This window comes from Chelonia mydas, chromosome 11 (genome assembly GCF_015237465.2).
Source record: "Chelonia mydas isolate rCheMyd1 chromosome 11, rCheMyd1.pri.v2, whole genome shotgun sequence".
Taxonomy (NCBI): domain Eukaryota; kingdom Metazoa; phylum Chordata; order Testudines; family Cheloniidae; genus Chelonia; species Chelonia mydas.
In genome coordinates, this window is record NC_051251.2 from 35183348 (window position 1) to 35196656 (window position 13309).

At 39.8% G+C, this 13309-nt stretch overlaps 1 protein-coding gene across 3 annotated transcripts in view; it reads right to left on the reverse strand.

The window, feature by feature from the left end:
* Positions 1-204: 204 nt before the first annotated feature.
* GRB14 (growth factor receptor bound protein 14) overlaps positions 205-13309 on the reverse strand; it is a 102535-nt gene continuing 89430 nt past the window's right edge. For 2 of the 3 annotated variants that reach the window (XM_037912987.2, XM_037912988.2), the window contains 5 exons: positions 12845-12961; positions 12684-12753; positions 12502-12589; positions 6912-7005; positions 205-914 (listed from right to left, as the gene is read on the reverse strand). In XM_037912987.2, coding sequence (XP_037768915.1) covers positions 768-914; positions 6912-7005; positions 12502-12589; positions 12684-12753; positions 12845-12961 — 516 coding nt within the window. In that variant the 3' untranslated portion in view covers positions 205-767. The remainder of the gene's footprint in view (positions 915-6911; positions 7006-12501; positions 12590-12683; positions 12754-12844; positions 12962-13309) is intronic. The other variant, XM_043525561.1, reaches the window with a different exon arrangement.

Genomic DNA, 13309 nt, shown 5'->3' on the forward strand with positions numbered 1-13309 from the left:
TGCCTATGGATAAATAAAAGATTGCACATATACACATGCACGTTACGTGCACTACAAAATACATATATGCATGCTCATATGCACATCAGCTCCAAATCTGTATAATAAAATGTGGTTCAAGTCACTACTTAAAGGAGAAAACCTATAAAGAGTACTATTACAGGAGCAATAGTACAGTTTATAACACAACTGATCCAGAATTAGTCAAGACATCAGAAGTAATTTTAATTGGTTAATTCAGAATATTTTCACTTTTGAATGCAAGAAGCCACAAAATAGCATTTAAAAATATAGCGCAAAATAATTGTTTTATTTACAAATTAAGTACAATCCAACTTCTAGAGTTTTTCCACCCAAAGTTCATGTTATACTCCACACACACACACACAAAATATCTATTCCACAGTGTAGAGTATTTCTGAACGCAATTAACTCATTTATTAGTCATCTATTACTAACAAGGAGGCACCCTCCAATTTTATTTTGGTAAATAAAGTTGCATAATATTAAAAATATCTGTTTGCATTTGAAAAAGATTCCAGTGCTGCAACATTACATAATTTCACATGAAATACTTTTTTCTGAAGTTGATTTTTGCAGTGACAATTACAATGCAAAGGACTTTCTGTATGGAGCATATAAACTTTTCTTTGCATCTGAAATTCACCACCATTTCAATATAATGACTTTTCCCCCAAGGAAATTGCCTTAGAAAAGTGTTCTAGCATCTCCTTTTTTTCCTGTTTGGTGAACTGACTTGGTTTTGGTTAAAGAGCAATTCGGGCACAATAGTGTTTTAACTTGCAAGGTAATACTCCTTTATTGAGCTGATAGAACTCCACAAGCTGGATGAGATCAGTAAATCTGGTGTGACCATCATCCAGTGTATAGAATAGCTTTCCGTCATCTTCTAGCTGTAAAAGGGGAAAAAACAAAAAGATAACAAAAAACACTATTGAGCTACAGTGTTTGTCAGACATTCAAAAATATGTACTTTGTTGATCTTTAATGAAATCAGGCCTTGTGACATCTTTGTGTAGATTCATGCTCCTGAGTTATTTATAGTCTGTGGGGAAGGGGGGAAACAGTGTTCATTCATAGCAAATTAGAAGTGACCAGTAGAAAAGTAGTGCATTCTCTAACTTCTTTTCAATTTTAATTAAATACATAAGGTAAAAGGAAGCAAGACTGAATATGTATTAGAACATTAGGCCATGAAGACTGCTAATGTCAACACCTCTTATGCCTTTTCCTTTATTCAGAGAACATCTGATGATCACACATGCAAAGATTTAAATTGGAACCATAAAAACCTTGAGCCTTCATAAAACAAGAAAACTGAATTTAGGTATACTCTCTCTCTCTCTCTCCAAAGAAAGAGGGGGAGGGACAACTCAGGGGTTTGAGCATTGGCCTGCTAAACCCAGGGTTGTGAGTTCAATCCTTGAGGAGGCCATTTAGGGATCTGGGGCAAAAATTGGGGATTGGTTCTGCTTTCAGCAGGGGGTTGGACTAGATGACCTCCTATGGTCCCTTCCAACCCTGATATTCTATGAAAGAGGTGTCATATTATAACTGCCTTTTGCCCTACGCTCGTAATACACAATGTTCTGTGTACTTAGTATATTTTGTGTAGCAGCGGGTGGCTGTATATTCATAATTACTTTTGTGCACTGACGTAGCCTTTACTGCAAAAGGTGCTTCTAGGCAGGAGCCTTCTATTGTTGGTTACCATGATGGAGGCAGCACATGTTCATTGATGCCAGAGGCAGCAATAGGAGAGCAAGGGGAGAGGAAAAAGACTCCTGCTGTTCCAGATCGCCATTAGCATGCTAGCCCCAGGAAGAGAGAGGGAGGAGAATACCCACTGTAAGGTTACCTTGGCTAACTTTAAAATCCCCCCCACACACACACACACACACAAAGATTTACAGGGAATATTTCCAATTTTAAACTATTACAAATGAATAATTTGCATCACCCAATTAATTCTTAAGCTAATTCTTTGGCTAATAGAATATCCTCAATCAGCAGAAAAGGGAATCTGAAGCCTCCTGGTACTAAAACATTTGATACTTAACAGTAATATTGATCAATTAATGAAAGAAGGCAATTTATAGGCAGTGGATAGTAGTGCACAAAAGACCCTAAAATGGTGATCGCATTGGAGCATCAGCTACTGCAGCAGAGAGGAAAGATGTAACCATCCTTCTGGGATGGATAAAATTAGTTCTCTTACCTGTAATTAAGGTTTCTCAGTGTAAGCAGCAGTTGCACTGGCCACAACTACTGGGTTATCCTACCCATTCTAAGTCTGGAGGCAGCTTCCTTTTTTCAGATTTCACCAGTCCAGGGCCAAACACTACTAGGTAAGGAAGGGTTAACATATGTGTCACACTGTGGGTCTGATCATGCCTATTTTCCAGCGAGAAATATGAAGATGCACAGTCATCCATAGGACTCTATGCATGCATACCACGATCATGCCAACATGATAGACTTTGCAGAGCTGAAACATTTAGGAGAGCTGAGGCATTTGTTAATCAGGAATTAAAATTTAACAATATTTTTTGTTATTCCCAAACTGATGTTTGCCTTGAATTACATGAATATTCCCTCAACAGAAACAGCTCTTCAGAAGATAAATGAGGAAACCATAGTGTCCAAGAATCTGACATGTTCAGCAGGTTTGCAAGGTTGTTATTCTGAATGACTGATCTTTTATTAGAAGATGATTGTCCGAGAACTAGTGTAATTGTATCCCTTTCCTCTCTCAACTCGAACAGCTGAATAGTGATTAGCGTTCTAGACATTAGAAGACACTAAAACTGGGAGGAGCGGTAGATACGCTGGAGGGTAGGGATAGGATACAGAGGGACCTAGACAAATTGGAGGATTGGGCCAAAAAGAAATCGGATGAGGTTCAACAAGGACAAGTGCAGAGTCCTGCACTTAGGACGGAAGAATCCAATGCATCGCTACAGACTAGGGACCGAATGGCTAGGCAGCAGTTCTGCAGAGAAGGACCTAGGGGTTACAGTGGACGAGAAGCTGGATATGAGTCAACAGTGTGCTCTTGTTGCCGAGAAGGCCAAAGGCATTTTGGGGTGTATAAGTAGGGGCATTGCCAGCAGATCGAGGGACGTGATCGTTCCCCTCTATTCGACATTGGTGAGGCCTCATCTGGAGTACTGTGTCCAGTTTTGGGCCCCACACTACAAGGATGTGGAGAAATTGGAGAGAGTCCAGTGAAGGGCAACAAAAATGATTAGGGGACTGGAACACATGACTTATGAGGAGAGGCTGAGGGAACTGGGATTGTTTAGTCTACGGAAGAGAAGAATGAGGGGGGATTTGATAGCTGCTTTTAACTACCTGAAAGGTGGATCCAAAGAGGATGGATCTAGACTATTCTCAGTGGTAGCAGATGAGAGAACAAGGAGTAATGGTCTCAAGTTGCAGTGGGGGAGATTTAGGTTGGATATTAGGAAAAACTTTTTCACTAGGAGGGTGGTAAAACACTGGAATGCATTACCTAGGGAGGTGGTGGAATCCCCTTCCTTAGATATTTTTAAGGTCAGGCTTGATAAAGCCCTGGCTGGGATGATTTAGTTGGGGATTGGTCCTGCTCTGGGCAGGGGGTTGGACTAGATGACCTCCAGAGGTCCCTTCCAACTCTGATATTCTATGATTCTAAGAGCAGAATATATGGTGATTAATTGGTAGTGGTGGCCCAGAGTCATAAAGCACAAATTGGGAATGGAACATACAGCAATGAAGGATTTTTTTTAAAAGGAATGTTCAAACATTTTCATAGATGGTGTAGCTCATAACAGAGAAATTGTCTCCTACCATACCCCCTTCCAACTTCCCAGTCACACATCCATTTGTGAATATGCAACATCCCTTCACGAATTGCTAAATAGATTGCTAATATTGGAGAAGTTGGAAAAATGCTGCTCTCCATTAAATCCAGGAACTCTTTTGATGTGTTCTCTCAGATCTGGCAGGCTAGACTCTTGACTGCAAATGCTACCAAGCAGATATTTCCTCTTCCTCCACCAGGGATCCTATTGCAGGAGAGAGAGGTTTTAGCAGACATAAAGGATGAACAATACTTGTATTTTTTGCACAGTGCTTCTGTTTGGCAAAGCAACCTGCAGAGGTGTATAAGAAATGACTGGCTTTTTGAGAAGGGAAGAAGGGGTACGTCTGGGTCAGAGGGAAGGGGAACTTTCTAAAGAAGAACTGAAGTTTCCTCCACAGGAGAAGATGAAGAGCTAAGGGCCTGTTTCCTGATAGGGGAAAGAGAAGGTGGTCTCTGTTTAACAAGTCAAAGGGGTGCCATGCTGATGGGACTGAATCATTCAGTTTTTTTATGAATCTAAAAAGCTGTTTCAACTATATTCCATCTGATCCAAGGACAGAGAGGAAACAACTGGATAATGGAGGTGCATCATCAGTGGCCCTGACTATAGGGAACACAGGGTGGGTCCAAAGAGGAAAGACACTGGTGCCAAAAGTCCTCTCCTTGAGCTATTTAGGCCAGAGATACCACCACCCCCCCATATGTCAAGGCAGTGCAAAACTGTGGACATTTTTGTCCTGGCACTGACTTTGCTTAAGAGGTTATGGGCTGGTTTTCAAGCACTAGATCAGATTTACTGAATCCCCTGAAGTGTTTCAGCTCCATTTTGCAGCAAAGAGGGAGATTTCTAGGATGCTGGCTACAGGAGCAGGGTGAAGCATGGAAATACCAAATGGTGGCCCTCTGAAATCTCACTGGAGCCAGTGAGTCAGGGGAAAGAGCATTTGGGGAAGTGCCCAGTCTTGCAGAATAGAAGAATCCCCTGAAAAACCCAACAGGGGAACCTAATTATCAAGAGGTCTAGAGATTGTGGATAGAAGACAGTCTGGGAGGGAGGTTCTTTGAGAAGTAGTAGTTGTGGCTCCTAGGTAAAAGCAAAGCACTAGGGCTAAAGCAGTGAATGAAAATGTATTTCAACATGAAGCAGGATGGAAAGAAAGTGGAAGAACTTTAATACTGCCTCCAGAGTCAGTGGAATGGATAGGATTACCCCACTATCATGTCAAGAGCATCACATGTGATATAATTGCTTTCACTGAGAAAGTAAGGGAAATATTGCTGTACCTCAGTAAATCCACAAGGGATTTCAAGATTAACCCCAGGTAACTGATCTGTAAAAGCATTATATCAATTTTAACCAAAAAGTGAATGTACACTGAGGAAGAGTGAGAATACCTATCTACCCTACTGGCCTCGTACCTAGATACACCAAGGCAATATGAGGCAGGAAATGGGGCCTGTGATGCTGTATGGAAAGTGGGGGACACTTTAGGATATTATGAACACCAATATTGTAAAATTGCAATGGGTGATGCCAGATATGCCATGTAAGGTATCTGCAAAAATATTATAATTTGCAAGGTATGATATCTTGTTATGTGTTTGTATCACCTTTGTCTTGTAACATATATATATGGTATGTCTGTAGTTCCAAACTTGCGCTGTGCATCTGGGTGACACCCCCAGACAGGTTGGCATTAGAACTGCCTACCCTGCTTGACAACCCATTCAGGGACATCAGCTATACAATTGACCCACTGAGAAAAGGCAAGGGATACACCTTGTGACTCAGCAAGGCATGCAGGGGCATGCTTATGGACAGACCTCTAAGGTTTCCAGGCCATATGCTGGGCAGTTTGTGTTCAGAACAAAGATGATCAAGCTGCATAGCAAAAGATGATAAAAGGCAGCTGTACCTTCTGCTTTTTGTCTTCATTCCTGTTTCTTATCTCTGGAAGAATTCTGCTACAAATGAAGCTCTAAACAAAGGACTCTGTGTGTTACAGAGGGACTTTCAAGCCAGCAAACTCACCAATTCTGCTAGGAACATGATAGACTGTGAAGTCTTTGTATGTATGTGACTGCTTTACCATCTCTCTTCTTGTTCTCCCCCCCCCCCCCCACCTTTAGAATAGACCTTTAGTTTTAGACATTAAAAGGACTGGCTGACAGCATTGTAGTTTGGGTAAGCTCCAAACCTATATTGACCTGGTAATGTGGCTGACCCTTTGGGATCAGGAGAACATTTTATATATGTAAGCAGAGTTTTTTAAATAACTACTCACTGTACTGGTCCTATGTGCTGACTGAGAGCTTCTTGATAACCAGTCGGGGGGGGGGGGGGTGTCAGAAGCACAGTTAGTGACTGGCTGGGGAGTTTAACTTCAGTGTTACCCACCAGTCTTGGTAGTATCTGCTCTCCCTTTTGCAGCCTACCCTGACCTTGACATTTCCAGTGAGGGCTGCCTCAGGCACCCAGGTCACAGGGCACTGAACCAAAAAGACTGGGCCCTGAGACATGAAGGAAGCAGCTCTGAACAGAGGCAGTGCCTGTGCATGTGGCTAAGATTTCCAACCTAGGTAGGTCCATCTAACTGAAATTTAAGAAAAAAAAAAAGGTGTGGGGGCCAGGAGGCTGTGAGACATTTGAAAATAAAACATTTTCATCCCATAAGAGATGTTTCTATTTAGTTTGAAAAATAGACTTGCCTTCATCTTAAGACAGCTCACACAAAACCCAAACGATATTGCCAAATCTTATAACAAATCAAGCCGCAAGTTCCATAAATGTTTAATTCTGTCTATGCAGGGTTGTTGTAACTGTGCTGGTCCCAGAATATTAGACACACAAGGTGAGTGAGAGAATAGCTTTCGTTGGACCAACTTCTGTTGGTGAGCGAGACAAGCTTTTCTAAGCTTTTTTAGTGTCTAATACTGTAGTACCAATATATACCATCTTCCATATACCAGAAAAAATAACTTCAGAAGTTTGACACGCTATTATGCCTTTTCAATTATATACAAATTAACAAGTGTTACTTACTGGTACAATTTGAAAGTGCTTTATTTTTAGTCCATGGCTCATTGACAATACAAACGTTTTGGGGTTACTTTGGCTATCCCGTACCAAGAAAACCCTAGGGAGAGAAATTAGGAATTTTCAAAGTAAGCTCATGTTGAATTGTTAGAAATTTTTTGTAGCTTTCCAATGAACACTGTAATGAATTGCAAACACAGTATTAATGAACATCAATAATAAGTCAATCAAATCAATTTTGTAACAAAGTTTAATTTCAAGAGTTCTGCTTTAAATCTTTATATGTTTTGAGAAAGAATCAGAATTGGAATACAAGTTTTAAAATAGTCTATTTAATCAAACACTGTCTCTCATGTGAAAAAAATATGCATCTACACAATGATAGATACAGCAGCTGTTATGTATGTCAATGTCAAGATGTAGCTTTTTATCACAGACATAAAAACATGTTTAAGAGTTTGCACTTTTAGCAAAGTTTTGACCAAGATCTTGACAGCTATCAAAATCACAAATTATACAGGGGTAGAATGCTAAGAATTGGCAGCCTGTGATTTTTCACATTGGAATTGTAAAAACTTATTTATTTTCATCAGAAAAAGCCACAGGCACCAATCACCAGTCGATTGACATACGGAAATTTTACCTTAGAAAGTACTTCAGAGCAAAGGAAAACATTTCAGTTTCTATATTCAATAGAATGTATCCAGTTAGTACATTGCTACTTATTTCTTTAAATCTTCAAATAGTATGGTTGGAATTTGGACATCTAATTCCCTTAAGGGCTTTCGAAATTCCCAGTCTATGTGGCATAAGAGCAAAAGCATATAACATAGCTTGCAAAGTTCCCAGTTCTATGGAGAGTTTATAGGAGATATGGTACAAGACTTGACGCTGGCCATATTGTTACAGTTGGCAAATATCTGCATACAACAAACATTAACATCTGTAGAGCAGGAAAATTCCCCTTCAGGATCAAACTCTCAAGCTTACAAGTTACTGGTTGTTTTATTGCAGAGTTCAAGTAAAATATTCTTAATTATCAACAGACCCAGTCTTAGTTGGGCTGTTCTAAGATTTGAAAAGCCATTCCAGACCAGTTTTTCTGACAGCCATTGTCCTGGGCACTGTTGCAGCTGGAGGCATGAGGAGGGAGGCTGTCAGGGTGTCTCCCTCTCCACTGCTTACCCTATCTCTATAGAGCAGGGCAGGACATGACAGGGCTCAGGAGGGAGGGAGTTTGGTGGCAGCAGCTGCTGTCTTAACTTGCTGATCTACTTAAAAAGGCAGTGTACTTAGAGTGGGGTCAGCTTACTTAAAGGGGCAATGCGTGTCTCTCTCTCTCACACACATACACACGCGCTGCGTGTCGCTGGCTATCCCTCCATTTGTGCTGCCTTGTAGAGTGTGAGGCTACATTAACAATAATGTGTTAACCCTTGAGGGCTCAGCCAAGTGCTAGTTCATCATTTAGCAGTAAGGCATTCCCTGGGAAATATCCCACCCTCTGACTTCACCACCTCAACCAAGCTTCACAATCATCATTGCTGTGTATAGTATTACATTGTTTGTTTAAAACTTATACTCTGTGTGTGTATGTGTATTTTGACTAGTGAAAAAAAAATCCCTGGAACCTAACCCCCCCCCCCCCCCCCGCCCATTTACATCAATTCTTATGAGGAAATTGGATTCACTTAACATCATTTAGTTTAAAGTCGCATTTTTCAGGAACATAACTAGAACATTAAGCGAGGAATCACTGTAGCTTAAAGATATAGAACAAAGCGGTTGCTACAGTTGGAGGGGAGACAATCTGGACTGGATGAATAATACAGAACAGAGAGGGGTAACCACTCCAAAATAAAAAAATGGAAAATGAAGAACGAATCCATTGAAGGAGAAATCCACATGGGTAGAGAATATATGAGTGGCTGCCTCTTGTAGTCACCAGTAGAATAAAAACTAGTCTTCTATCCTCCCCATGCACATGCTGGCAGGGTGTAAGGGTAGTGAGCAACTGGACCCCCCCACACACCACCTCTGACAGACAATTACATGCAAGCGGGAGGCTGTTAGGGGAAGGAAAGTTGTGTGGGAAAAGAGGATGATAGGAAACTTATAGGGCCCTCCATTGGCTCATATAGGCCTCCAAAGTGCTACACATTCATGTAAGTCCCAAAGCTTTTGAGGTTCTCCCATCACCAATGTAGGTATTGTTATAACCACCATAAAGGAGGATTTATTAGCAATTTTGAAGTTCCTGATCATTTTATATTAAAATAAACTAAAATTCACCAGGATGACCTCAGAACCCTTGTGCTCGGCTCATTTGGAGACATGTCCATGGGGAGAAAAAAATACATATATCGGCAACTATGCATATATTATACCAGTAAAAGTAGCTAATTGGGTTTAAATGAGTTATAGAGTGATTAATATACTTAGATGTTTCTAAAAAGTTCTCCCACACCATCTAGTTGCCTAAAAATCATCTCTTTGCCCTTTCCAGGGCTGTGCAAAAAAGTTTTCAGGCTACGGTTAGATCCCATGCATAAATCATATGGTATTTTATAACTCTTAACATTAAGGATGGGCAAACTGGTCCAGAAAACATACAAACAATTTCATTATTTGAGCATTGCACTTTACAGACATTCAAAATAAGGCCCCCATCCTAAGCAGCCTACTGTCCAAATTAAACAACATTATGGATAATTACATCAGACCACCAAAGAAGAGGCTGAAAAGGAGGATCAGGACTCTGCCAACACATTCATAATTTCATTTTAGGGCACATTATAAGGCCCACTCATTTCAACAGCCCTGTCTTTACTGGGCCCCATCCTTTGTTTTTTTAGTTATTTATTTTTTAAACTAGTTAAAGCCTTTCTTAACCCTGTTTTTGTGTTAAGTGTGGCTTCTTTCCTTTTAGATGATGGGGTCCCTCAACCCTAAACTATCCTTGTGCATGCTTGAGGAGCTTTAAAGCTTACATAACAAACAAAAGTATCCAGGGATAGTTTTTGACACACATCTAAAACCCATCATCTTCCCCCATTAAGCCCACCCTATGTCTAAAAACATCAACCCCCCACTTACACATACAAACACACATACCTTGGGTGTCAAAGCCCAAATAACCCTGATTTGTAAGAAGTTCCCCGCTTGACCAAATGCATAGTGAACTGGGGTCTTATGATGATTATGATTACAACGACGACAACATTATCCTTTCCATATATCAGGAGCCTAATAGTTTTAAATCCTGTCAGCAATTTATTAACTAAAAAACCTTCAAATAGCCACTAAGAGTCAAATACCATAACCATAATCTCGCTGCAGCTTCTGCCATGCTTTAAAGCAAATATCATTGCTTAAAATTTAGTAGATCCAAAATGAAACATCCCAGAGTACGCATTAATATATATAGACACACACACCGCATCAGTTGTGTGTCAGCCATAAACGTATTTTATTTTTTTGTTGCATTTCCTAAGCTCCACAGAAAAACCAACAAACACGTAAACTTGGATTAAAAGTAAAATAAAGATTTAGCGAGAAATGCTTTCAAAATTATTATGCACTACTTCACCTAAACTTGGCATGTAGTAAAACTTGGGAAGAAAAATGGCCTAGACACATGCAGTGCTCAGAGACAAACTTTCCAGAAAATAGACAAGTTTGTAAAATTGCTGGAGATTAGATCTGTGACTCATTAGTATTCCCTTCATCCCTTGAGAAAGCAGTTGTACCATGATGAGTCTCAAAAAATGCTTTAAAAATTGTTGCTATCTGTAATTAGGTTCAGCACTCTCTTCACATGATGGCACCATTATCAGCCTGCTGCAGTTCCTTTCCATGATAGCCCTTGTTAAACTATTAACTTTCCTCTTTTATAAGCCAGTATGAACATTATTTATCAGGACACACATTAGAACAGCAGCCTATAATCTATTTGCATCTGCATAGTGGGTTTCATTGCCTGGAACAGTTATCTTTGAATTGACACCCACCAAGGCTCTGCTCAAGGAATGCAGAATTTTGCCTGATACATGGGCAAGCCTATACAGAAAGAACATCTTATTACCCCCATGCAAAGCCTCTACATTCATGGTGGTAGTTCATTTTTTCAGACAACTAAGCAAGTGAAACATTTGTCACATGTTGTATTATCGGTATTTGTGAAAGACTTCTGTGCCAGTTTCCGCTAATGTCTAGTATACAATTTGGGCAGATATATGTGTTCAACACAAGCTGCCAGTCCATGATTACCGGTACTACCAGTTTCAAATAATTCTGGACAGTCTATTCGACAAGATCCCTCCCACCAAACTGCAATGCACATCTCTCTATAGAAACCAGGATATTATCACACACTAACATGGTACAGAGGTAACTTTAGGTCACTTTCTAGGACCTTTCTAGGCTCAAATGGTATTGCTCTTTGCTCCCCAATCCACTGTTTCTTTTCATTTTTTCCATTTAAAAACAGGTCTTGCATTTTGGTTCTGCTAAAATATGGCTCAACTTTAAATCTGCACACCTCAGAAACATTACTTGCTGGGTATATTACGAGAATTCTTACTTCCCTTTATTAGACCAGCTTCTAATATTATTGCAGTGAAACAGAATTCAAGGAGGATGGAGCTCTTGGTTTTGCAGCTGAGATTCAGAGCTCCACAATGGAAAATGTTTTCAGCCCTGTGAGCTACTTTTGTGCAGCCCTTTCTGACAGATATAGGAAACTGTGTTAAATCAGTGATCTGAAGGGGTTTCCAATAGCATTATTCTAAGCTCCAGAAAGATTTGAAGTGGTGGCCCAATATAATAGGTTAGACAGATGATAAGAGTTCATATCTGGAAGGCCAGCAGGTAGGCCAAAATAAGAGGGGAATGTATACAGGTAAGTTATGGGACTGAGGAAGCCCTAAACTTTAATCACAAAATGCAGCTGTATTACAGCAAGGCAGGAGAAGAGATCTAGAAGCAATAAAATAAATATGAAGATTTGGACAAATAAATATGTATTATCTTTGTACTTTTTTTTCAGAGAAATACTTTAAATATTCTATCATTAGAAGACTAAATGACTCATCCTGAAGTTCAACATTTACGCTCTCTCGCAATTACTTTCATAGCATCTCTGCTCAGTTTACAAATAAAATGGATTCTTCCAACAGCCAGCGCTAGAAACTCAACCTTGGATTTGAAAGCCAAGCAGTGTTTTCTGATTCATCATGAGTAAGAGATGCTGGAATTCAATTTTAGGCCCTGATCTTACAGTTGACAGTGCAGACAACAGACTGCTGTGCCAATCCGAGCCCACTGATTTCAACATGGCTCTGTGCAAATGCAGCCGTCCATCCACTCAAGTGCAGAATCAGAACTTTAGAGCACTGTTTTATTGTTCAAGAAAGATGCCTAATACAATCCAACTCATTCTCCAATAACTCTAATAATATGAATGTTTTTATATTATTTACATTAAGTAAGCAGATATCACAACACAAACCCTTCAACAAGCAAATAATGTTTCTACATAGTTATTTTTCTGACCATACCTACAACCCAAAAAAGTTAAGAAAAAGAATCAGCTTACCCATCTACAAGTCCTTGCTGTAAAATAAGTCGTTGAGCTTCATCCCTAGAGATTTTATGGTGAAACCACAATTGTGTTCTGTGTATAGCTAGAAAAATTATAAAGATCTTTGTTTTAACAATATTGTTTTATCACAAACATTATTGCATCTCTTCTGCAGCTGTAAATTAACTCACACATACCTACACTGGATGTGGTACTTTGAGAAGTGGTAGGACTTCCATGTGTGTTGAGTCGTAAACACCCTTTTCTCTGAGTGGGAGAGAAAAAAAAAAGTGTCAAAGCTTTTTGTGTGAGAATAAAATTAGAAAAAATACTTTGAAAAAAGTAGAGGTGTTTATACCCGCCATGCTAACCCTTCTTCAACTGCAACTGAAAGGGCTTCTGTTGGATTTTCAATGACTCTGCTTCTATGTCCTGAGAAGTCCATTGCTACCAAGGAATTTTCTGAAATGCTTCTCTGGGGGAAGGAGGGGGGCAAAAAGAGGGGAATTCAGATTTGAAAGAAAAAAAAGAAGTTTAGGAGGTTTCTAAACCTTATTTTGAAATATTATATTTTGCCAGTTGTGTTTCAAATTTTTGCAAGGCTTTCCCCTCTCAACCAAGATTTGTTTCACTTTGGACAACATTTGTAGTTCTAATTCTCTTCAAGGGGGACTATCCAGCTGAACTTTAAGGTTTGGCCAGTCGGCAAGATAATTGTTGGAGGAAGGAGAAGGTAATGGCTACTTACTATTGTAAGACTTATAATGTGTCTTGTTTTTGCATCACTGCAGCCTATAGTACCTGGTCTGAAGATGCTTAAGCT